This window comes from Lonchura striata, chromosome 2, assembly GCF_046129695.1.
Source record: "Lonchura striata isolate bLonStr1 chromosome 2, bLonStr1.mat, whole genome shotgun sequence".
In the NCBI taxonomy this organism is placed as follows: Eukaryota; Metazoa; Chordata; class Aves; order Passeriformes; family Estrildidae; genus Lonchura; species Lonchura striata.
This window is the reverse complement of record NC_134604.1, coordinates 14,425,428-14,450,407: the sequence shown is the minus strand read 5'-3', so window position 1 is coordinate 14,450,407 and position 24,980 is coordinate 14,425,428. Positions and strand designations below refer to the sequence as shown.

Genomic DNA, 24,980 nt, shown 5'->3' with positions numbered 1-24,980 from the left:
CCCCCGCCGCCTCTCGCCCGCACCTTCCCCGTGCGCTTTTTTTTTTGTTTTTTTTTTCCGCCCGTTGGAGGAGACGTTTTCTTCTCGCTCTCCTGCCTCTCCCGCGGGAGCCGGCGGCGCGGAGGGGAGGCGCGGCGGCCGCCCCGCTGCGGGGGCGATGCCCCCGCCTGCCTTGGCGCCTCCCCGTGCCGGCCCCGCCGCCTTCCCTTTGTGCCGCCGGGCCCGGCGCGACGCCTGCCCCGGGAGCCGGCGCCCCGCGGCGCCCCGCGGCGGGAGGTAAGGGCGGCCGCCGCCCCGCGCCCCGGTAGCCATGCGGACCCTGCGGCCGCAGCTCGCCTCCCTGCTGCTCCTCGGTAAGTGCCCGTCGCCGGCGGGGAGGGGCGGGACGGGACGGGACGGGGGTCTCCCGGTGCGGCGGGACGGGACGGGACCCCCGGTGGGCGCAGTCCGTCGCAAGGCGTGTCGGAGGATCGCCCCTTGTCAGAGCCGAGCGCCTGTCCCCAGGAGTTGTCACTGCCTGCGGTCGGAGAGGGGAGTGGCGAAAAAAAAAAGCCCTGTAAATATGTGTGTATGTACATATCTATATGCAAAATAAATCAGGGCTTCATCTCCAGCCGCAGCACCCCGGTGACCATTCCTTGCCGTGCCCCGGGGCGCGGCGCGGGGTCCGGCCGGGGCTGGGGACGGGCAGCTCCGGCTCCGGGCGGGCTCCGGCTGCAACTTGGGAAGGCGAGCGGCCGTCCAGGGGCTGCTGCTGGGGTCGGGGGAGTGTCTCGGAGGGGAACAGTAAGGGTAGGGAGTTACACGGGTCTGTGCTGAGCTTGCACAATGAAAGCGGAGAAAATGCCTGGGGTAAGGTAGGCTGCAGAAACAAAGTGCTCTGCTTGGCTCTGGAAGAGCGCGTTGAAATGTAGAGGGAAGGCAGTCCTTGCTGCCGTGAAATGCAATGTGATTGCTTTGTGCTGCCTCTCAAAGTCCTCCTGTAGTCCCTTCTCTCCACCGGCGTTTTGCACCCCGTGAACCGTTAAACGTGTGGTTTTGTCCCGTCCCACAAGTGCCTGCCCCAGGGATGACTGTATGCACTTCTGTAAAGTCCTTCGGGATCCCAGTGCTGGGTGAGAGATGCTGCGGGAATGCCAGATTCCTTCCTACAAATTTGGGAAAAACAGAAATACAAGACAGTTTAAACGCCTCTACGCTTCTTGCTGCGAACCGATGTGCGGGGCTTAAGCACTGATGAGTTGATAGGAACATTTGTGGGAAATACAGCAGGGCATCCTCACGCTGCTTTTTGCTTGTGTATGTGCAGAGCAGCTTCGGAGCTGTTTTGATTTGCCTTTTCATTGGTATGATTTTCTGCTGGCATTAATGCTATTGAGGGAAGAAGCGGCAGGGTTGGCAATTTTACTGTCTTGAGAATTGTCACATACATACCTGATCTACCAATTTGGAAACAAGATCTCTACTAGAATTGCAGTCATGCTTCACGTCTGTAATTTGGGGGTGGGGTGGGGGGGGGTTGGTGTGCTCTGCCTGTCTTTAGCAAAGAGAGAGAGCGAACTCTTTGAAATGGTTTTGGAGATGGCTCAAACTTCCCCTAACCACTAGCTTGCTTCCTTGGGTTCCCCGGGAAAAAAAGCCATCTCCGAGCTAAGTTTATCCAGGGTGCCTCTGCTCCGTGAGTGCAGGGAGGCTGTCGTAGCCCGCGAGATGGGTGTAGGCGAAGGGCACAGCGCTTGCTGCCTTGGCTTCGCACGCTCCATCTCCGCTGTTGAAGAACAATAGCACCATTCTGGATTAGGGATTCCTAATATGGAGCGCTCGGGTCTGTGGGTCGGTGCGCGCTCCCTCCGGAGCACGCCCAGCTGCTGCGGCGGAGGAGCAGCAGAGGGCATCCCTCCTCCTGCCCAGGGCATCCCTCCTCCTGCCCAGGGCATCCCTCCTCCTGCCCAGAGCATCCCTCCTCCTGCCCAGGGCATCCCTCCTCCTGCCCAGGGCATCCCTCCTCCTGCCCAGAGCATCCCTCCTCCTGCCCAGGGCTCCCCGCCGCTGGGACCCGCCAGCCCTGCGCTCCACACCCCGTGCTGGTGCTCACCCGGAGTCCTGCCTGCTGTCGAGGCTGCCCCGACCCCCCTGCTTGCAGGAATCATCTTTCTGCGTTTGACCTAAAAGTGGCTCTAACCTGCCTTGGTCCTCCCCGGGGAACGAGCTGCGAGCTGTCACCTGTCGCTTTGGAGGATAGCTTGCTTTTCAGTGGTCCCCAAATCCCATAGACATATTTAGTTCGTAAAAACATCGTGCTGGCCTCCCTGTGCTGAACGTGAGGCTGTATTTTAAGGGTAGGATGTGTACCATGTGTGTGCCTGGAGTTACTTTTCAGTCTTTTCACCTGGATTTCTTTAAGCTGGTTGTCCCCCGTTTGCCCAGCTGCCAGTTTTAATAAAGCTGGGGATGTGTGACAGTGCCTCAAAGCCACAAGTCACACAGAAGTGCTTTCATTGCCCCTTGTAGAACTGAGACATCATTTGATTTAGTCGAGTAAAGATGCATGTTTTGTAACGTAAATGTGTCTTACTAGAAAAGGACTGTTGCTTTCCAAACAAGCGATGTTAATGCTAGAATATGGTGATAAGATACCATGGATCAAATATGAAGAAAAAGAAATGCAACTCATTCTTTCCTTCCCCTTCTGCAAACTCATTAAAAGGAGGAACTGTGGTTATGGAAAGAGATGGGGGGTGAATTAATATAATATATCAAGATTAACTACCACCAAAATCCAAGTAACTGTGAAACTAGGGTCTGAAAACCCACATCTGGCATGTGGGTGTAACATTTGTAGATCTCTTTTTTTTCCCCCCTTCTTGCTGCAGTGTTTGTTACAGGGTTCTTTAAACAAGTGGCACTTCATCACAACAAGTACAAAATGGGAAAATAGAGCAAGTGCTGTAAATAATCCTCATGCAGCAATGAGACCATTAATACTTGTGCCAGCCAGTGCTAATCCTATGTGTAGTTGCAAGATTTACCTCCTTTTTTTTTTGCAGGGAGGGATGCAAAGTCTGGTACTCCTCATATTTATAGTGTAATATATAGGAAACACAATAGGCTTCTGGGAACGCTGAACTCATTCATGTCAGTGACTGGTTTATGAATAGTTCTGCTTTTGAGTCTCTTGCAGTCTCCAGAATACCACCTGTGAATGCAATTTATAGCTCTTTGTGTTCAAACATTGCATATGTATATATGTACATAGACTCATTACCCTCTTCCTCTCTCTATTCATGCATAGTAATTGGTGATTTATTTGTGATTCCTAGAGGGGAGCAGAGCATGCGTAAGGTCTTGAAAGCTGCAGCTCGCTTGTAGAACGGCATGTTGGAGTGAAATACCCATGCTGAGGTGACTCGTGGAGAATGGAGGGGTGATATTCCAGGCCTGTCTCCCAGAGGGGAAGGGATGCTGGCTGGGAAGCAGCAGTGTGCACTTGGCTGCCGCTCAAGAGTTCTGCTCCTGCACCCTCCCGCTCTTCTGCTGCCTGCCCAGGCGCACAAGTCTAGGTGCACTCGACCTGGGGACTGCTGGGCTGGAGGAACACATGGAGAAAACAGCGTGGTGGGTGTTTGCACACAGGGGGCTTGGGGGTGTTTTTGTTTACCACAGCTCGAGGCCCAGGAATGTTGCTGGCGCCTCATCTGCTCCTCGATGCATTGTCAGCAGCGGTGGCCAAGATCGTGCTTTCTCCATCTGCGTCTGCCCCGAGTCCCGCGCCGCGAGCTTCGTTCTGCCAGCCAATTCCGCTGCCCTCGCGCCTGCGCTCGCTGCTGTGTGTGCAGTGCCGGACCTGGGCTGATCCCGAGCGTGCTGGGCTGGGCTGTGCCTCTGCTTTATTTGGGGAACATCTCCTGGAATGTTCTCTGCAGATGGCTCTGGCCGTTGCCTCGTTCATGGCTCTCTGGGTGTCCCTAAGGTGGGAGACTGCTGCAGCCATTGGGGCTGGGCTGGCAGGCTCCGCTCCTGCGTGTCCCCAAGTGTGATTCTTCATGGGCAGACTCCTTCCCTGCAGTCTTGGCCAGACTGCCTGACATCCTGAGGCTCCTGCAGATCCTGTTTATTTACACAGGAGGTTTTGGTTTATGCGAATTGTTGTCTTTTAGTTGACCTTCCGTCAAGTTAGATGTCTTTATTAAAGCAGTTTTTATTGCAAATCGAATGTGTACTTAGAACACTTCTACCAGACCCATTATATAAAGTGAAAGGGAAAATAAACAGTGCTGCAGACCGCAGGGAAGGGGGTGGGAGAGAGAGGGTCATAGGGAGAGCATCACTTCAGTGTTGGGAGGCTTGTTGAGTTGGTTTTTTTTTTACCAGAAAATTGCCTTTTTTGAAAAAAAAAAAAAAAAAAAGAAAAATATTTTAAAGTTTTTTCTTTTGGTCATTCTTGGTTTCTTTCTTATCCGTACAAAACTGGTCATGCGGTCTGTCATTGATTTAAAGGTTATACAGTCTAGTTTGAAGCCAGAGGTGTTTTCATGGGTTTACCTTGGGTGAATCAGAGTGCTGTAACCTCAAACAGTGCTCTTTACTGTCCAACAGTTAGCCATCTGCAGGATTGCTGCAGGATTCCTCCTTCCCAGGAACTTAAAGCACCAGTAAAATCACCTGAAAGATTGGAAAATTTTCTAGCACAATAGGGTTTTCTTACTGCTGCCAGGGTTCTTCAGCTCATGATTTGACTTGTCTACTGGTATCAAGGGTGTTTAGGCCCTCCAACCAGTGTCTGGAAAACTACTGTACTGTGATTTGCCTCTGGCTTTGAAGTTCCTAAATACTTCTTAATGATAACCTGTTAAATGGGTTTTGTCTCCATTTTTATATTGGTATTTCTTTCCTAGTCATATAAAATCTTCTTAAGGAATAGTTCTCTGTGTTAGAATATTAGGAGACGTTTAGCATCTGTTTCTTATCAGCCATGGAGAGGCTAAAATGGAGCCTTTCCTGACAAAGCTGTGTTTGATCACATTGCAAGGCAAAGAAATTGAGTCTGCAGCTGCCTTTGGTGGGTCTGTAATGTCTCTGTGCATCTGTGTCATGTCCAGCTCTAACCTGTTGCTCACCCTGTCTCCATCAGGAGGAACATGTTTTAAATTATATAAGTCAGTAAGCTTTTTCTTGTTAGGTTTAATTAGCAAGTGGCAATGAGACAAGAGGAAGTCTTGCCTTTCTGACTGTTGCTAAAGTCACATTTCACTAAGTAATTGGACACGAGCACAAAACCAGATCATCTCAGTGAAGTGATGGGAAGCCTTTCTTGGAAAGGGAAAGCTTTGACACTCAGGACTCCTACCATTGCTGCACAGTACTTAAACAAATACCAAAAAGCAGGGATGCTCCTGAAAGGAGATGTTCCAGCCAGGTTCCTGCATGGTGTGGCAGGCAGGAGAGGGTGCAGGACAGGGTGCTGACATGAGGACCAGTTGGAGGGACTTGATTGATCTTAAAGCTAACTTGAGATCAATCAGTAAATATGTAGAGGGACTCTGTGTGTGTGTGTGTGTGTGTGTGTGTGATGAAAGTAAATCTGTTTTTCACATGGTCCTGCAGATGTTTGTGGGATTCCAAGGGAAGGGGGTACTGCAGAGGCTGGAGGGCATGGCAAGTTCTTAAATCTTACCAGCCCCCGACAGAGGCTGCCTGTTGTGTCCTGCTTAGCATTTCGTCTGTAGTTTCTGGCTGAAACAGTTGCCTGAATCCTCCTATGGCTCCTCTTTCCTGATTTTACTCCTGTGCTGGTAGTTCCCTGGTGTTTCTAGGTCCATTTCCTGCTCTAACTGGGTAATGATCCATAGGGAGGGAAAAGGTGATGTACTGCAAAGTGGAGGAGTGGGGTAAGGATCACAGACTGATGGAATTGTTTGGGCTGGAAGGGACCTAAAAGATCATCTAGTTCCACACCCCCTCCCTGCCATGGCCACCCACTACACCAGGTTGCTCAGGGCCCATCCAGCCTGGTCTTGTGTACTTCCAGGGATGGGGCATCCACAGCTCTAGGCAGCCTGTTCCAGTGCCTCAGCACCCTCTGAGTAAAGGATTTCCTCCTAACATCTAATCTAAATGTCCCCTTTTTTCATTTAAAATTGTTCCCCCTTGTCCTATCACAATCTGGCCATCTATAAAGTTGTTCTCCATCTTTTTTATAAGCCCCCTTTGAGTACTGAAGGGCTGCAATGATGTTTCCCTGGAGCCTTCTTTTCTCCAGGCTGTAAAAAAAAGAGAAAAAAGAAAAAAACAATAAATGAACTAAGGGAAAGAATAAGTGGGAGAAGGAAGGTGAAGAACCCAGCTGGTAAGAAAGATAGAGGAGAGCAGGCTCTGAAGGATGGATCTTGCCAAATGCCAGGCCTTACAGCATGCCAATAGCATTTCAAGTGTCAAAGAGTCCCGAGTACAAAAAAACTCAGATAGTGAGGATCTGTCTGTATTTGTCCTCTTCCTGAGCAGTGTACTTACCACTCCTCTTAGCTGACTTCTTTCCAAACAAGATATTGATTCCATCTGGGACTTGAAAAATCATCTAGCACTTCTCCTGTCTCTTCTGATTTTGGCAGACTTAAGACTTTGCTGGTCAGGAGGAGATGAGGTTGCTGCTGAAATGCAGGAATAAATAAGGAGGTTCCAGTGCAGTTTCTGGTGACAAAGTTGTCCCAGCTGGGATCCAGAGCAGCATCTGGGGCAGCTGCACAGCCATTAAAACTGTCAGGCATTTCACTAATGCCAGTTTTTGCTTTACTGTTCTGGATATTATTTTTCTTCCCCTTGCAAAACAGCTCATCAGTCTCTGATGTGTTTGGAGGTGATTTTTGATGACTGTTTGGGGCACTGCTAAGTTTTGGGGGGTTTTTAACTAGTGGCATGAATCTGGAATTGCTGTCATTTGCCTGGTGTTCCCTACTCTGCTTGCAGAAGTTGACAGTTTTGCTTCCCAGCAAATACGTTCTCTTTTAGAGTCATTGTGATTACAGGGGGAATAACAGGGAATGCTGGTGCATCTGGGGGATTTTTGGGGTGGTTTCTTCGGTTGTTCCTCCTACATTGCATTCCTGATGTATCTGCCTGAGGCCTGCTGTCACTTTTATGGCTTTTGGGCTTTGTGTGGAAGTTGATAAGCTTGTCAAAGGGAGATGGGAGCAGGGGGTGAGGTAGATCTATTTTTCAACAGACTCTGTAGTGCTTTGAGAGGGGCTCAGCAATGACCCAGGCTGCTCTGAAATGGGAGGTTTCTGAAGCTTTTAGAGAAATGGAAGGAGATACTGAGCCCCAAAATAGCAGAACTTTTGGTTGTTTCTTTGGGAAAGAAGGGCTCTGATCTCTCATGACAGCAAGGTTATTAAGATTTGGCTGCTTAGATAAATTAGGCTTTTTACATCTTGGATTAATCATTTTGTCTTCATTCAGCATCAGTACCATGAACATAGGAATCTGCCCAGATTCCTTTAAATCCCTCTGAAAGGGAGGCTGGACCTTGAGTATGACTATGAGAAGGCAGTTGTTTGTTGGCAGAAGTCGTCCAGAAGCTCAGTACTCTGGAAAATCATACTGCTGGAATCTGGCACTTATTAACTCGAGTTACCCAGTACCTAGGATCCAGCCAAAGGGCTCTGGCTGGCTGCCAAGCTGAAATTACCAACCTGGGTGTCAGGCCTTGTTGGTTCCTTCTTGATAGCTTGAAATAGGAGCTTCCCAACTAGCATTTGTGTGCTAGCCTCTTTTCTAGTCGTATTTCTTCTTACAGCTTTGTAAAGTGTTCCAGGTAATTATAGTACTTACTAATATTTATTCTGTTCTGAGCAATTATCCGAATGCGTTTATCTCCGGTGTGCTTTCAAAGTGCTCTGCCCCCTCGCACCGTATCATCTCATCTCCCTGACTCAGTGCTTTCTGCTCCTTCCCCTCTCATAGTCCTGGGCCCTCAGCTTCTTCCACCCTCCCAAATACGCTGTCGTGCTTTCTTTCCTCTCCTGGAGATTCCCAGATCCTGTTTTCCTGCTCCGCTGTCTAATCCCATTAGAGAGGAGGGATGTTTGCTCCTTGTGGGGGATGAGTGCTCAACCGCCCTGCCAGGTGCTGAGGAGCTTTCCAAGGAAGGACATGGATACCAAGGGAAGCTGGGCTGGCACTGTGCCACCTCCCAGCTCTTGGCTGGCTGCTCGTGGCCTGCAGACAATATCTGGAGAGCTCCTGCTGAAGGGTTTGACCTTTATGCCTGCAGTGTTACCCGGCGCCTACAGCAGGAATCACAGCGTGCAAATTCCAGTGCTTTCTTCTGACTTGAGATATGATGGTAGGCAAGTCACTCTGTCCCTGTTCTTGGCTGCTTGAATGAGAGAGAGAGTGGCTTAAAAGGTGTCATGGGATTTTTTGGGGAGGAGATACGCAGCGTTAGGGCTGAGGTCTCGTTTGCTGCCTGTAAGCAAACAGGCTGCTTTTCTTCTTACGCGTGGAAGAAAACGTGGCGTGGAAGAGATTGTTACGGCCTGATTGATTTCACTCTTGGTGTTAGAAAAAGAAGAAAATTGATTTTTACTTTGTGCTCTGCGGTGTTACCTACCTGCAGGAGCTCTCTTGCCCATCCTACCTGAAGGAGAGCTCTCCTCGCCGGCCCATGAGGCTGGTGGGGCACAGCCCGTGTGGCTGTAACGTGGAGCTGCTGTGATTCATGCCAGGCATCAGTGTCACAGCAGCACAATTAATCTGTGGGTCACTGGCACCTCAGGAGCTGTTACGTCTAATCAGTCCCATGCCATGAGCTGGCTGGCAGTTAAATCTAATCTAGAGTGTGTAGCTGCCAAATGCTTGAAGTTTGCCAAGCACTTACTCCTTTCTGCCGTGAATGAGCTGGACTTGAACAAGATCAGCTTCAGGTGCTTTTGCTGTGACTAGGACTCAGAGTCCAGCCTCAGATATCTGTGCTGCAGAGGGGCAAAAGTTGTGCAGAGTCCAAAGGGCTGCAAGGAGCGTGGCAATCTACCTGCTCATCTTCATATTTAGATATCAAAACATGCTTTTCTCATCTCACGTTGCTTTTTATCCCACCTCTTCCCCTTGCTTACATGTGAGGAGAGGTGTGTTCAGAGGTGATCTTTCAGCTACTGCCATCATCATTAGAACATAGAGGCACTTCATCTTGCATCTTTTATATGAATAAGCCTTGCCTGAGATGTCTAGTTTTTGGTTTTATTTCATAATTTCTGTTGCTCTTACATCTCATCCACTCCTCTGGAATTGTCCTGTTGTGCCTGCAGGGTCCCTCTGCAGATGCTACCCTGTGGCTGCCAAATGAAGGAAGGGCAGCACTTACTCAGTGGTTGTTCTGATTTGTGCCGCTGGTGTTTGGGCTAATTTTTTTGTCTTTCAGTCTTTGCAGGGAAGAATGTGGCTGCAAATGCATGGTGGGAAGGAGGTTTTTTTCCTCCTGGAGCAGTGGGGTAGTGAGAGAGAGTCTGAGACTGCCCTGAGAAGGATGGGGTAGTGTAGGGGAGGCAAGGGGCTCATCTCAAAGAGGTTTGTCACCTCTTCTCACAAGCCTGCCCCTGTTAAGCTTTTGTCACCCTTCTGGCTCTTATCTGCTTCTCCTTGGTTTTTTGAGCTGGCTTGTTTTGGGGGAGGGTGTAGGGAGGCGGGAGGTGAATGTGAGGAAAGATTTTGCTGTGTGTCAAATGCCTAATAGCTGCCGTAGCAGATCCACTGGGATACATTACTGAAAGCATCCTAATGATCTCAGTGTAATGGATTTGAGCCTTGGAAGCCCACTTGCTGGGAAGGGGATCCCAGAGCTTTGTGCTTGGCTCCTGGAGGTTGAGGGCTGGGTTCCTGGCAGCAGACAGGGCAGGCAGCAGGAGCTGCCTCAGAATCACAGAATCAATTAGGCTGGAAAAGCCCTCTGAGATCATTGAGTCCAGCCTATGACTGAGCACCACCCTGTCAGACCATGGAACTGAGTGCTGTGTCCAGTGGCACCTTCAAGGGTGGTGACTCCATCACCTCCCTGGGCAGCCCATTTCAATGTTTCATCACCCTCCTTAGGGTACCTGTCCCTCCATGAAGAAGTGTCAGAGAGAAGCCATATGCAGGGCTTTGGCATGGCAGAAAAATTACTCAGTAGGAGGCTTGGCCAAGCACCAACTCCTGCTCTTACCTCAGAAATGTAGATTACCAGAGGCTGCAGTTGTGTGGGTGCCAGCTAAGTCCCTGAAGAGATGTAATCTGAGGAAAGGGTAATTTTCCGTACAGAGATATCTGGGTGTTGGTGGAAGAGGGAAATGTGCAGAGGAGCATGACCATTAACTGGTACCAGCAGCCTCTAAACCTGGCTGCTGGCAGCACATGTGGGAGAGATGTGCTGGGGAGTGTGGCTCCCACCCCAGCTGCAGGAGCAGCACCTGGATCTGCTGCTCCCATTCCTCTAACCACTGCTCTTCCTGAGGTGGCACCAAGTAGCCTTCTCCTCCTGGTACTGGTGGTGGCCTGGGAAAGAGGTGGGCTGTTTCTTACCTGCAAAACTGACAGGATCAAGGCTCACATGAGAAAGGAAGGTTGATCAGTCCTGGAAGGTACTGGTGGAACTGTGAAGACCCCTACAGTATAGGTGGGGATGATGGAGAGGGGTAGAAATGAGGGTGGGAGACAGCAGGGATAGTTTTCCAGTGGATGGACAGATGTAAATGAAATGCATGTACATGATCTTAAAAGTGCTGCAGTAGAGATTCTCCATAGTTACTGGGGTGATCGGCATCATTTTCTAAATTGTCCTCCATATGTGGATGCGAATCTTGAGTGTGGGTAGGGTGAAGTGAGGCTTCTGGGGAAGTATGCTAGTGGGAGGCTAAAAATAAATTATCAAAAGAAAGAATTGAGAAATTAACAAAGCTAAACGGATGTATGCAGCTCTAAGAAAAGGGTGTCATATTTGAAAGCATATTTTTGAAAATCCATTTGCTTAGTCATCTTACAGATAACTTAGCTATTTTTGCCTTCTTTGCTCTGATGACACTTTACTGTCTATATAATAGGTTTAGCATCTGCATTCTTTTCTAGTGTAAAGGGAAAATGTATCTACTAATTTTGAGTTGGCTTTGTAGAATTGCTTTACCTTTTGGCTGTGAAATAAATAAGATACTGGTCCTAAAACTATTTTAAAGAGAATAGTTGGCATTATTTTCCTTCTAACTCATCTTTTTAACCCATCTGCCAATTCTGCAATCGAATTTGAATAGTGAATATATACCCTTGCTATTTCATGTGCAATAATAACTGTGCCCTCAACTGCTCCAGACATTAAAGTGATGATGTTTGGGTTCAGCACAGTAATCTACTGGGGAATGAATGCAAGATCAAGGACATTTGCAGGTTTTTATTTCTTTGTGTTTGCAGGGGCTGTGGCACTGCTAGTGGGTTGCTCACAAATGGTGTCTTAGATTACCTCTTTTGCAGGCAGCAAGATTTGCATCTTGCCATTCCTATTTGATCTGCAAGTGGTGATGAGAGCGGTATACTTGAATTCAGATTTTTCTGAGTAGCAGTCTGCAGTCATTAGGGCAGCACATGGACCCCAGAGGCTTTTTCCATGTTTTCATCCTGTTTCAGTAACCGTGTCTCTTGTTATCTTGTTCCTGAATATTTTCTCTAGTAAGAGAATGCTGTTTGTTGCAGCTGTTAAACCTCAAATGTCTTGAATCTCCCTTAGGGAAGAGAGGGGAGAGTTCCTGAGGTTTCTGTGTAAGCAGACTATAGAAACACCTACATGTCTTTCCCAAATATACAGCCGGGAGGTATTATTGGTGCTGTCCTACCAGCTGATGGAATCTGGCTGGTTCAGCCTGTGATTTCTCCCTCTTGCTGGCTCACTGTGTTGAAGAGGTTTAGTAAGGAAACAGGGATAACTAGGATTCTTTGGGTTTTTTTCCTTGGTGATTTTTTTTTTTTTTTTTTTTTTTTGGCATGCAGTGGTACTGGATGGCTCTGGTTGCTTTTGTCAGAACAGTGTAGCTAGGAGGTGTCAAAGGAAATTATGGATGTTTGTTCGGTTTCCTGGCTGGATGTACCATGTGGGTTTTGGAGAAATGTGCATTGAATAAACATTGGGTAAATCTCCTAGGACTAGCATTGCCTGGGAGTGGTGTTGGGAGCTGTGCTTATCTTCATGGCAGGATTTAAAAAGAAACGTTTGTATGAGAAGAGTTTTGCACCCTGTGTTTGGTTCTCATCGGTTCAGTGATTTGTGATGTTGCTCAGTCTGTTCCCTTTAAAGCCAGCTGGCCAACCTTAGGAGAGGATTATCTGAGTAAAATTCTCCAAAGCCTATATTGCTGTCAGAATTATTTCTTTTCCTCCTCTTTCACAGTGCAAGAGGGCAGCCTGAGCCCAGGTGTGACCACTGCCACGTTTAAAATGTTGGGGCCAGCCCTTGGGATTTCTGGAGCCCCTTGGGAGACAGGTTGTGCCCCATTTGTTCCCCTTCACTGGGTGGCCGTGGGTGAGAGGGCATGACCTGGGCAGAGCCAGTGGGGATGGACACTGCCAGGAAGGGTGGGAGCTCTGTCCCAGGTGGTGACAGCTTGCTGCCTCTGCCAGGAGTGGCCTGTCCTGAGATGGAGCCCAAAGCAGTGTGTGCCATGGTCCCCTTGTCCCGGCTGCCCCCACAGGCCACGCTCCCTCCTCTCCAGGGGGATGCTTGGTGACAGGAAGAAGCCCTGTGGTGGCAAGAAGAAGCCCTGACAAGTGCCAGATGCCCCAGAACCTGGCAGGGAGCAGGTGTCTGTGTGGGCATAGGGGCACCTTCCCAGGCAAGGACAGCCTGGCTTGGGCATGGGGCTGGCTCCTGTGTTCTTTGGGACATTGGCCAGGAGCAGCCAAGTGGCTGTGGTGCTCAAGCCTTGCCTCACGAGCTTGTGCAGGACATTTAATTTTGCCTTCATCTTGGGAGGTGACATTTCACAGCTGTGCTAGTGAGTGCAACCCATGCCAACCCTCACCACCAGTCTGTTACTGCTGTGAGGTGAAGGAGGGGCATGGCCTCAGCAGCTCCTTTGGGATTGCAGTCCCACCAGCTTCCTGGCCCTGCAGCCCTCCCTTCTCCTTGTCTTTTTGCTGGTCTCCTCCAGCTGTGTGGGTCCCCGACAGATCTGGAGCGTGTGTGGTGTTTCGGTGCAGCTGCTGAATCTGTTCAGCTTGCATCAATTGGTCGCTGTTACGGCTTATAATCAGTGTAAAATCTCTAGGGTGCAGCTATTTGCAGGAAAAAAACAACCCACTGCACCCTTCCAGACTTGCATCAAACAAGAGTTTTATTCTCATTAATTGAATTCCTCTAGAGTCTGATAACTTGGGCATGTTGAAATCAGATAAATAAAACCCTCCCTCCCTGGTAGCTGTGTAAGCCTTTCCTTAACTCCCTGATCAGAGGGGACTAGCTTTGCTAAGTAAGTAGCTGAAGATGAAAACTTCTGCATACGTCTGCTCATTGGGGAGTGTAGGCAGGAGGATGCTCAGAGCGGTGTATTTAGGAACAGTTTACCATCCCCCACCCTTCCTTTTCTCAGTTGATTAGGAAAGGTTTTTTTGTTTAGTGACAAATGCTGTTTAGTTAGTCATGCTCAAACACATCGTCTGTGTCAAGAAGCTGGGACTCTGCTTTCTTTGAGACCTCCAGATAAACCTGCAGCCCTACAAAATGGCAAGTCTGCTCTTGCTGAGGTCAGGGTGTATTGCCTTTGGAGCATCTCTCGGGTTGTGCTGCCCCATCTCATCTTGTGGATGCCGAGACGGGCTGCTCTGGGAGGCAGAAGGGCATTTGGACTGGTGCCTGAGGGGTGGTGTGGCTAAGCTGATTCTGTAATCCTGAAAAAATCCAACTTGCAGCTTTTCCCAGACTCCATACATCAAATGAGACTTGCAGTCGTTAAGGTCATGTCCCTTTCTGTGTTGCCATCTCTCGTGTGTAGTTCTTGTCTTGGTGCTGAAGGCTGGGGCCCCTCTTGATCAGCAGATGCTGTTGGTTAGTCCAAAGTCATTCCTCCCTGTCCTGGGTCACCCATGCCCTAAGGAGGTACCTGGCTTGCCAGCCAGTCTTGATTTTCAGTCAGCACTGCTCCTCCCCTTCAGGGTCTTTCTGTTTTCCTCGTCCTCTGCCACTCTTGCTGCTGCTTTTTTTGTACACCCTGGATTTGGATTTCCCCCCACTCCTCTCTTTTTTGGCATTTCTCCCCAATAGCTGTTTACACCACCAGTGCAATGGCATCTCTCCTCATCCCCAGGACACTTTTTCTGCCCTCTCTCCCATCTCCAGCCCCACCATCTGCTGCTTCTGCTCCTGCTGTAGTGCAGTGGCATGAGGCTGGCATGAGTCCTCTGACCACGCTGACCTCCCCATCTCAGAGCTTGGCCTCTTCCCTCTCTGCCTTGTCTCTTGTCAACTGTTTTAATTTTTGCTGTACTGAATGATGATGGTGGTATTGCCCCCCAAGCTTGGATAGGCCCTTCTCCACCTTCAGATTTGTTCCTCAAGCTGTAACTTTATGAAGAGAACTGGCATACAAATGATTGTCTGTCTTCACCTGTTGGTTTTCTCTGTCCTGCTTTCCTTCTCCATGCTTTTCACAAAGAGAGAATTTCTGACCTTTCTGCTTGTCTTAAGGGTCTCAACTGATTTTACCTTGTCTCTGTCACTTGTTTTCCTGCTCATAGCTTCTTTCCTTCAATGCAAAGCTGCTTTATCCCCTCCTCCTCCAGCAGCTGCTGTGTCCTCTGTGAGCCCCATGGGATACTCTGGAGCATCCCAGCCTCCCAGCTCTGCCAGTTTAGTCTGTCTCTGTGATTTACTTCGCAAGGGCTTTCTTAATAGCCCCCACTGCTCTACATCTTGGTTGTGATCAAGTATTACTTTTCTTGACATTGTAATTGACCTTGCACTAACCAGTTTTGATCTCTTCCTGGAGAGATTTCCTCTAAGTTCTATTGTCTTTGCCTTTTCCTGCCTCTGACAGAGCTTTTCTTATGACCTCATGAGTTTACTCTGTATACCAGCTTCAGGTTTGTTCTTGTGTGCCTACAAGGGGTCTATTCTGTGACCCTGTCCACATCTTCCTACAGTCCCTGCCTCTCTGTAATTTTGTCCACTTCTAAAAATTGAAGTGGCCTCTCTCTGCTGGTGTTCCAGGCTTGTATATCTGTTCAATTCAAAATTCTAACCTCTGTCTCTAGTGCTTACTTACATGCATGTGCACACACCTGGGTCTTTCTGCTTAAGGAATGTAAGCTGCAGCATTTCCTATCCATCTCTGCCTCTGAAATTTGTTCAGGTTTTTTTTTTGTTGTCTGCTGGTTCCCCTGAACTCTCAAATTAGTTCCTCCTCCTCCTCTGCTGTGCCAAATGCAAGATGCGTGTCTTCTCTTTTAAAGCCCTTCTTAGCCTTGTTCTACCTTTTCTTTTTAGTGCTTCTTCCCTCTGTGGTTTTTGGTTCCCAGCCTCTGCCTCTCATTGCATTTCCTCAGGCTGGCTTCTCAGAGAAGGAGGGCTTATCTGATCATGCTGCCTCTGCCACCCTTTTCCAGATAACCTGGAAGCCCTTTGGCCAATTTTACGCAAATTTGACAGGAGCAGAGAGCTCGGAAATGAACAAGTTCCTGCAAGCCTTGTGAAGAGTAGGTGGCTGAGTCAGGGCAGTGACAGGGCACTGGAGGAGACCCTTTTCTTCAGGGCCTCAGCAGTGCTTCCAAATGCTGTGCCAGCTGTAGGAGAAGCTCCAGCTGGAGCTTGCAGTCAAGTCATTCATCTCAGAGACAGCCTCTCCCTCCTGCACGGGAAGCTAGGCTTCATTAAGTCTGCTGCTCTGAGGGTTGTTTGCTGAAAGTGGTGGCTTGGACCCCTTTTATTTTACTCTGTGTGATGGGGAGTAAGCTGCAGCGAGCACCTGCAGCACTCCTTCACTTGCTGCCTTTGCATAAGGCCTGCTAGAGACCATCAGGGGCTCCAGCAGAGAGAGACCCCGGCACTGGCTCCCACTCTGCCCTGCTCTCCTTCCCTGCCCATTCTGCACCCATCTGCTGGCTGGCTGAAGCTTCTGGCTCACAGTCTGGCTGGGCTGGTGCAGTGTCCCAGCTGCTAATGAAAAAGGTTGTTTGCCCCTATCCCCCAAAGGAAAAGGTGTTCCTGCTCTCTTGGTGAAAATTCTTTCCTTCGGTCATTCTTCTTTCAGCTCATGCAGAGGTCAAGCCTGGGGAGAGGAGCGTGTGTGTTTTGCTAGGAATAAAGTGAGTGGGAAAGCAAGACTGCTTTTTTGCCGTGGCAGCTGGTACCTAGATCAGCTTAACTGCATTGTGAAACCACATTTTTAAACTGAATCTCCTGGGATGAGGGTGTTTTTACCACCTTTTCGCTGTCGCTGCTGCAGTGAGGTCGCTCTGCATAGGTGTTTAGTGCTGAGCTAAGGTAACTGAGTTTACAGCAGTGGTGAAAGTGCAGTTTTGGAGAGTCCTTCACAGAGTATTGAGATTGGAAGGGACCTTCAGAGATCATCTGGTCCGAGTCCCTTGCAGGTTGCTCAGGATCATGTCCAGATAACTTTAAATTACCTCCAGGGTGGAGGCTCCACATTCGCTTGAAGCAGCCTGTGCCAGTGTGCAGTTACCACTCACTGTTGTGTGTTGGGTTTGTTTGTTGAGTATAAAAAGTGTTTTAAGTGTTTTCCTGTGCTTTCCAGCTGGTTGGTTCCCCCTGGTGCATGGGCTTGTTCCTCCTCAGGGAGGAGAATTGCATGATTGTCCTTCTTACTCACTGATAGTAGTACTGTGCTTAGAAGGAATGATTGTACCTTTCTCCCTCCCAGCCTGGAAGAAACAGTAACATAAATGCTTCTGCATCCCTCTGTTTTGTTTTGTTTTGGTTTTTTGTTTGGTTGGGTTTTTTTTGTTTGTTCTTTGGTTTTTGTGTGGTTTTTTTTTGTTTTGTTTTCCTTTCCAAATGCCAGAAAAGCTCCTGTCCTCCCATTTGAAATGAGAGCCTTGGTAGTTTGGTGACAACTGCTGATAGTCTGTGTAGCATGTCAAACTAATAAATTACAGTGTATGCAGATAAAGAGTTCTAACATCTTAATTAGCAGTAAAAGGGAGCAGGTAGCTGAAGAATCTTCCCTGCATCTTTGTCTGTCTTTCAGGGATGCTGTCTGACTGAATCACAAAAGTTTTGAGAGGCAGCATCTTGCTGCTGCTTAGTGAACAGGGAAGAATCCAGATGAATTTCTGGGGAGAAGATGGAAACTAACTGCTGCTATATGGCTGTAATTCATATTCCTGTGATCCTTTATGGTGGGGTGGGAAAACCATTTTGGAGAAATGTGTGATTTTAGCCAGTACCCTTTGTCTTTGGGGATATGTCAGTTTGCTGTTTACCTGAAAGCCCTTTTTGCTGAAGGAGTACAAGATGGCAGCTTTGCCTTGCACATGGAATGTTCTCTCTTGCTAATGGTCATGCTGAGGGGCACAAATGTTTCTTTAGCATGCCAGAAGGAAGAGATTGCCCCAGCTGCATTCTTTTCTAGATATTACATTTTAGGTGGTTTTTTTTAGTGTTATTTCTACATAGCTGTAGAAGAGAGGTGGGGAGCAGGTGCAGACCTGTGCCTGAGGATACAGCTGGAGTGCTGGAGGAATGGTGTGCCCTGGGAGGTAGGAAGGAATGTGCAGCAGGGCACTTTGTCATCAGCTCTTACAGCCTGCCAATATTTAATCGATTGTTGTTAAGTTTCTCTCTCTGGAAGGTAATCAATTCAGGGTTAAGCAATTAATAAATGGCTGCCTGAGGCTTCCAGTTTAGAGGTTGAAAAGGAGATGCTCCAGCCCTGCCCAGAAGAACAGAGATGCAAACAAAGTTTATAGAGAAGAGTAAGGGCGATGAACTACTTAGTGTCATCCTTACCAAAGCAAGGGAAAATCTGGAGTTGCTTGGAGAAACAGGAAGGGCAGGAAACCAAATAAGCAAGTTCAAGGAGTATGGAAAGATGGGCCAAAACACTGGTGTTTCTCTTAGGAGATGGAGGGAGGCACTTGTATGTCTGTCCTTCCTCCCTGTGTTTTAATAAAAGAGAACAAGAAGCTTTGTTTTTCTTTAGGAAAAATAAATTTGAGGGAAGGCAATAAACCAGGCTCTCCATGCATCAGATGTATTTTAAGAGATCTCATGAAAGAGAGGGAATCCCTTTAATGAAAGCTTGGGTAATAAATGCTGTTTCCTTTTGGCAAGGATAATGTGAAGGTGAGATTTGGGACTCCACACGCTTTTCTCCTGGGAGAGTATTTAAGCATCTGGGATGTTATGAGGTGAATTACAGCAATAATAGGGACATTCTGCTTTTTTTAATATTGGAAGGGATTGCAGAGCATGCAGGAAAACAAAAAAAGAAGTGACATTAAAACGTTATTGACTGTGAAACAAAATGAAGTTTCTTATTGTCTGAGAGTGAGTGATAGCACAGGGAATAATGCTTGACAATTCTTCGAATGACCCTAGACGTTGAACATGTAGGACTTGAAGACTAAAGAAGGATAATAAAAAGAAATACAGGAGCTGGAGGGCATAATGAACTAAGACAGAAATTTCCTGCCTAGCTTTGATGCTCAAAACAATTTCATTTCACCCCCTCCTCTTGATAGACTGGGACCACATACCAGCCAAGGGTTCAGCAGTCCAAAATGCTTCATAGTGTTGGTGCTTCATAGCATTGGTACTAAAATGGCAGTGCTGAATCTTTTAGAGGTCTGGGAGCAGTACTAGAGACACCAGGGTAAATGGTGTGTCCTTACATGTATTTTAACAGCTAGCTACAAGAACAGAAAGAAAAGTACACATAAAAATCTTAGGAGACTTCACTTTTTGTGCAGATCTGCACTAAATCTTACAGGGAGTGCATGAGGTGGCAGCTTCAAAACTCAAGCTGGGGATGTACTAATAAAGGCATCACTGCTTTCCATTGGAAAATATAAAAGTAGGCATTGCCTTGGGCATTCCAGCAGGCTGCTGTAAATGCTGCTTTGTATTGTAGTGCTTAACCAGACCTGGAACCAGCAGCAGTGATACAAGTCACTGGGGCATGGATTCAGTGGGCTGTGAGGAAGAAGAAACTCCTAAGAATAAGGCACGAGGAGCAGTGCAAGTCAGAAGTACTGCGTGGGCAAGACAACACTTCCTGCCTGCATACTCCCAATATAAGCAAAATCTGCCAGGGAGCTTCTGCTCTGTTCTTCCCATAGTGATAAGGGTAACAGTGCTACGTGTAAAGAACATGCTGATCTGGGAGATGGAAAAGGGCTGCAGAGGTCGTGTGCTGACCTTGGAAGAAGACAAACAGTTGATTAAGTGCTTCACAGGACAAGCTCTACCTCAGGTACAGAAAAAAGTTGGCATTCTGTGGGGTTAGTTAAAACGTTGGTGAATACAAGAATTGCAGGTTATAAGGCTTCTTTTTTCTCATCATCTTTGCAGGAAAGTATAAAACTGCAGTAAGCAGTAGGTGTGTTGCACAAAGATATTTGGGTCCCCAGCAGTCATTTACCATTCTGACTCTGAAGCAGCAGGGCAGCCAGCTCAGTCTGTCCCTCGTGCACCAGCGTGTGTTGTTACCTTTTACATCCAGGTACATCTTGTGCCACCAAGTACTTCAAAGCCCTTGTGAAGTAAGGAGGCTGAGCCCCATGAGCTCCAGAGCTCAGGGATCTGTGTGCAGAAGGACTGCCCAGCCATCCTCCTTCCTTTGGTTATTACGGGTATTGCTCTTTTTTCTGACCACAGGCGTGTCTGGCTGGCTTCTGGATGCTGAGTACTTTGACTTTTCAAAGTAAAGCCACACTAGATTAAAGAGTAGTCTCAGGCTTCTGTGCGAAGTAACTTTAAATATACTTTCTGGTGGGATGATTGAGAATGTTAGAACTGTAAGAGCAGGAAGGTCTTGTGTCATGCATCCCCTGGGACAGGTTCATCTCTGCCTTACGGTATCCTTGAAGAAAGTGTCTGTTAGAGGAAGCTATTGTGAGATGTCTTAGTCTCTCACAGAGCAGTCTCTCTGGTGCTTCACTTTCCTAGCTTCTGGGAAACTGAGCATTTAGCTTGCTCCCATGACCAGTCTGAATTTCCACTTTTCAAGTCCAAGCCTATTGTTTCTTGTCTTCTCAGTGTCCAACATAGATAGTGAATTATTATTTCATCCTTTCAGCATTTTTAGAAGTTTAAAGGTTGTAGCAATACAGTAACCTTGATCTGTGGCTCAAGAATATGCTGTTCTAAGGTGGTGTTAAAACTAGCATATTTTAACATACCTAATTGTAGAACAGGGAAGGAGCAGTTAGAGGAATGTGACATCCATATAGGATGTAGTTTGCTTAAAAAAGGGAGGGGAAGAAATCACAAGGGCAGATCACATTTCACACTGTGCATCTGCAGAATACCAATGCCATACTGGGGAAAATAAGGAAGTCTTCTGTCAATATAAGGGCCAGATCTGAGAAGAACCAAAGGATGTAAAATGGCTCTGATCTTGGCGAGGGGGTCGGATATCTGACTGGATGCATATTTATAGCAGAGGTACAAGACCTCTTTTACAGTCAGAACTTGGGAAGCTAGTCACAGGCCACAGCAATCTATGGTGATTAAAAGAAATGCCATCTCTTTCATATTTATTGAAAACATTTTTTTCTTAAAAGACAGTAAACATCTGCTGTGGAAGTGAGCGGCTGTGAGACGGAGCAGCGAGCAGAGATGAGGGAAGGCAGTGGTGTGGGAAGAACAAAGAGCTTCATTGGCAACTCCTGTCTGGTTTGCCCATGCTTTGATATTTTCCCACTGATTCTGATATTTCCATACCAATTATTGTATAAATTGCTCTTGGCTGACCTCGCCACTTAGCCATCCTTAGTTGGCTCAGTAGTGGGAAGAATTCAAATGAGGAATGATAATAGCGTTATGAGTTGGTTTAGGAAAGATGGCCCATGTGCTGGGAGTGTTGGGGTGGTGGCAGGAGTGGAGGAAGGGGAGGATAGGGGATCAGGCATCCATTTGGTTGCACCATTTGAACATTAAAGCAAAAGGGTGGAGGATAGGGACAGAGTTGTTCTGCAGGTGGCTCCAGCCAGCCTTTCAGTACACTCTGCTCTCTTAGCATGAGAAGAAATACCCCAGAAAGCACTGTATTTTCCCAGAATGAGGCTTTACCGTATTGGGGGAATTGTGGGGGCTTACCACATGTTTTCTTCTGATAGCATTGTTTTTATCCATCTGGCAGCAGGTTGCAGTGTATGGAGATTGTTCCTGCTGTGACTCATTTATGCAAAAATTAGGCTCAAACCTAATTTTTGGTTGTATGCTTAACAGGGGACTTCACAGAATAGCAGGTGTGTGCTGCTAAAAGATTGTCTCTGCTTTGGTGTTGCCTGGTGGGGCAGACTGTTTCCCTCAGAGATTTTATTAGTCTTCAGCCCATGGCAAAAAAAATTATGGTTGCTTGGGGAAGTATTCTCAGTGGCTGGACAATAGTGAGCTTGGAAGTGCCTTCTTGAAATATATTACTGTTTTGTGAGTGTCAGCCCTGCTGTGGAGTCCAGAGAAAAATCAGGGACTAAGTGAAGGACTGGGTTTGGCAAGAGGTGTCTACATGCTCTGTGGGTGACAGGAGGGAGAGAGGAAGTGCCATCCTCTGGGGAGCCTCGTGCATAAGCAAGACTGACAAATTAATCTGATTTAAGAGGGAATATGAGCTCAGAGGATGCTCACTGTCCCTGAGTATTTCACTGGCAGCAGAGGCCTGTGCAGGGCTCAGTGCTGCTGCTTTGGGGCAGGGCAGTCAGGGCACTGAGGAGGGGTGATGCCACAGCCTGCAGCTCCTGCGCAGCAGGACACGGGGAGCAGCAGGAGGAAGTCTGCTGGCACTTGCCTCACCTTAGATGGCACCATGCCATGCACTGGAGTGCAGTGGCCAGCTGGGTGGTCAGCCTGGGCTCCTGCAGGTCCCTGCAGTCCTGCAGTGGCCACAGCCTGTGGTGCACTTGCACCTGCTTTTGGGTTGAGCTTGACCGGAGCATCTCTGCGGCTCAGAATTAGGTGCTTTAGCATAACTGCCCTTTAACACTTATGTCTGAATTGTCTTCTTTACTGGGGACTTTCTGCCAGGTCCTGTGGTCTGCTGACGATGCTAATTTGTCATAGCCAAGTAGGATTTATGCATGTTCCCTTTCCCTCTCCTTCCCTTCATAGGGGCACAAGCTCCCCTGTCAGTTCTAAGGGTGTTTTGAGGGAACCAGTTCGGGTGTTCAGAGCAGAAATAGTCATGCTCTTAGAGAAGAAGCTGAAATGGTACCTTTTCTAGCTTCTGTTGTGGTATAACCAAGGCATAGTCTGCAGACCCACATTGCTGAAGAGTCCAGGCTGCAGTGACATGGGTTGTGAAGGGGCATGAGGACAGCTGTACCAGTTCAGAGTAAATCCTGTACCTTGCTCAGCATCATGCCCCAAAAAGCTGTAGGCAGGTAGCTGTGCAACTGTAGCTTGTTTTGGGAGCCTTATGAATCTGATGTGATTTACCTGTTTAGTTGTGCTTATCCCACTCATATTTTGACCCTTTTTCCATACCCACAGTATCCTTTGGCAAGGGCGTCCACAAGTCTGCTGTGTTCAGCTGCAAAAACTGCCTCACTTGTTATAAATCTGGATCTGACCAGTTTCAGTTGATAGCCCTTGGTATTTAAACTAGAAGAGATGGTAAAGGGTCAAATTCTTGACCATCCTTGACATGATATATATATATTTGTGAAAAAACCTTTACCAGATCCCCTTCAAGTCACCTTTTTTTTTTTCCTCCAGACTCCATTACTTCCGACAGAGAAGCCATTCCATAGTGTTCATCATCATTGTTGTTCTTCTCTTGACAGTTTCTCAGGAGCACCTGCAAGTTGAACAAACAATAGCGACAACAACAAAACCCAGATGTGTGCTGTGTATTTGTGAAAGGGAGAGGGATGTCCTTGTCTAATAACTGTAGTCAAAGGCACAAAGTAACTTTTAAAGGAAATTTAGGATTAGTATTGTCAGTTATTGACAAATAGTACTTTACAGAAGTTTTCCTTCACTGAGAATCTCTAAAGCTGCAGGGGTAGAAATATCCCCTCAAACCATGTAATCCGTTTGGTGTTCATCACTGCTAGCCCTGGTGCTTATAGAAGATATCTATATCAAGAAGATATGTATATCATTACTTTTTTAGTTGCTGCCTAGTGATTAGAGACCCAGGATAATACTCATAAGAGCTCGAGCTTCTCCTTCAGATGAAATGACTACTGGCAGTGAATATTGATATCGAAGATAACTTGGTACAACTGCTGCAGTACTTTTGGATGTGGTGCAGATGTAACCCATATGGTCTGAGATGGAGAGAATATTTGTGTGAGAGGCTCTTCATCATTCTGTCATGAGTTTTTATTTATTCTTTTGAGCTGTCAATGCTGTGGCAGAGTTTTTGTGTGCTCAGGCATCCTTTTATTACACCCACCTGTCCCTTGCAATCAGCCTTGAGTCAATGTTCTCAGCTAAAATTTTGCACACATGTTCTTCTGAAAGGGACCTGAGGGTCCACTTCCTTACCAGAAGGTAAATGTCACTTTCTGAAATGGGGCATCTTCAGAGTACTTTGGATCAGGCAGCTGAAATGACCAGCTGTGTGTGGAAAACCTGAGCTCTGAGCTCTGTGTGTGTCTCCGTGGAAAGGTCAGATCCTGCCCAAATCATCTGAGGCTGCTGTGGGGGTCCAGATTTTGCAAAGACACGGTGTACTCAGAAGCTGAGCTGCAGTACTGCTGGGGGAGATGCCTGGCTGGCAGGGATGCTTGACGCTCCTTTCTTGCCCTTTCTTTCTTGGAGAGACATTGAAATCCTGGCTGTGATGCGACAAGGGAGACTTGAATGGCTGTGTGACTCTGACATAGCATTTCTCTCTTGCCTTTCTTGTGCTTTTCAGAGCTGTTTCCCGTGACATTTGCAGTGGCCCTGCTGGGAGAGCTGGCATAGGGCAGGTGCAGGGACTGGGCACCTGGGGTTCCTGGGTCCTGGGCTGTCCCTTGCTGCTTCAGTCTAATCACCCGGCTGCACTGCTCCCTCTTGCCACTGCTCTTATCCCTCCAGGGCTTGGGAGATGGGTAAGCTGAGAGCTGCCTGGCTGTTGTTTGGCTTACTCCTAGCTCAAAAGGCTGGCAACAATAGCCTTGATCCATAGGGCATAAGGATCAGGGGATGGCTTCTTCCTTATCTCACGGGATTTGCTCTCTTTTGGAAAAAAACAGACGCACAGACCTGCAATTTCTTATTAATTTTAAAGTAGCACTTGGCTTACTACCTCCTCCCTATCAGCCCTTGCGTTGTCAGTAAATTATATTGGATTTGCAGTTAAAAGCCAGCTGTGCCAGTGCAGTACCAGCCAAATGCCACCATCACTGTCTCCTGAGTGTCCTAGGGAAGGTGTGGAGCACACGGCTCCTCCTGTAGTGAGCTCTTCTCTCACTTCAAGAGGGATTGATAAGAGTTTAAATGGGATCTCAGGCATGTTATTTTTGTTAATCAGAGCACTTGCTCACTAAGAAATGCAGTTCTCTTAATACTGTTTGTGGTGGATACAGCATTCTCAGAGCTTGCAAAATGCCAAATATCATGCAAAAGGTATCTGAGCACAACGTGTACTGGTGCATATCTGCCATATCCTATCAGGGTGATTGTTTTTCTTCTTTCCTTTCTTGATTAACATAGTTTTGGAGAAATACTTCTGCTTCTGCTGTTTGGGATATTTTAAAGTGTTGAAAAGCATTTGTGCCTACCTTTGTTGGAGCAGCAGTTTGCAGCCAGGCACAGTGAACAGCACCAAAGATGTGCTGCTCCTTCCTGCTCTGGAGATCCA

The 24,980-nt window shown here is 47.6% G+C and overlaps 1 protein-coding gene across 1 annotated transcript in view; it reads left to right on the top strand.

Moving 5' to 3' along the window:
* The first annotated feature begins 247 nt into the window (after positions 1-247).
* The window catches only part of IGSF3 (immunoglobulin superfamily member 3), a 92,046-nt gene continuing 67,313 nt past the window's right edge, over positions 248-24,980 (top strand). The window contains exon 1 of the mRNA XM_021541594.3: positions 248-353. Coding sequence (XP_021397269.2) covers positions 311-353 — 43 coding nt within the window. The 5' untranslated portion in view covers positions 248-310. The remainder of the gene's footprint in view (positions 354-24,980) is intronic.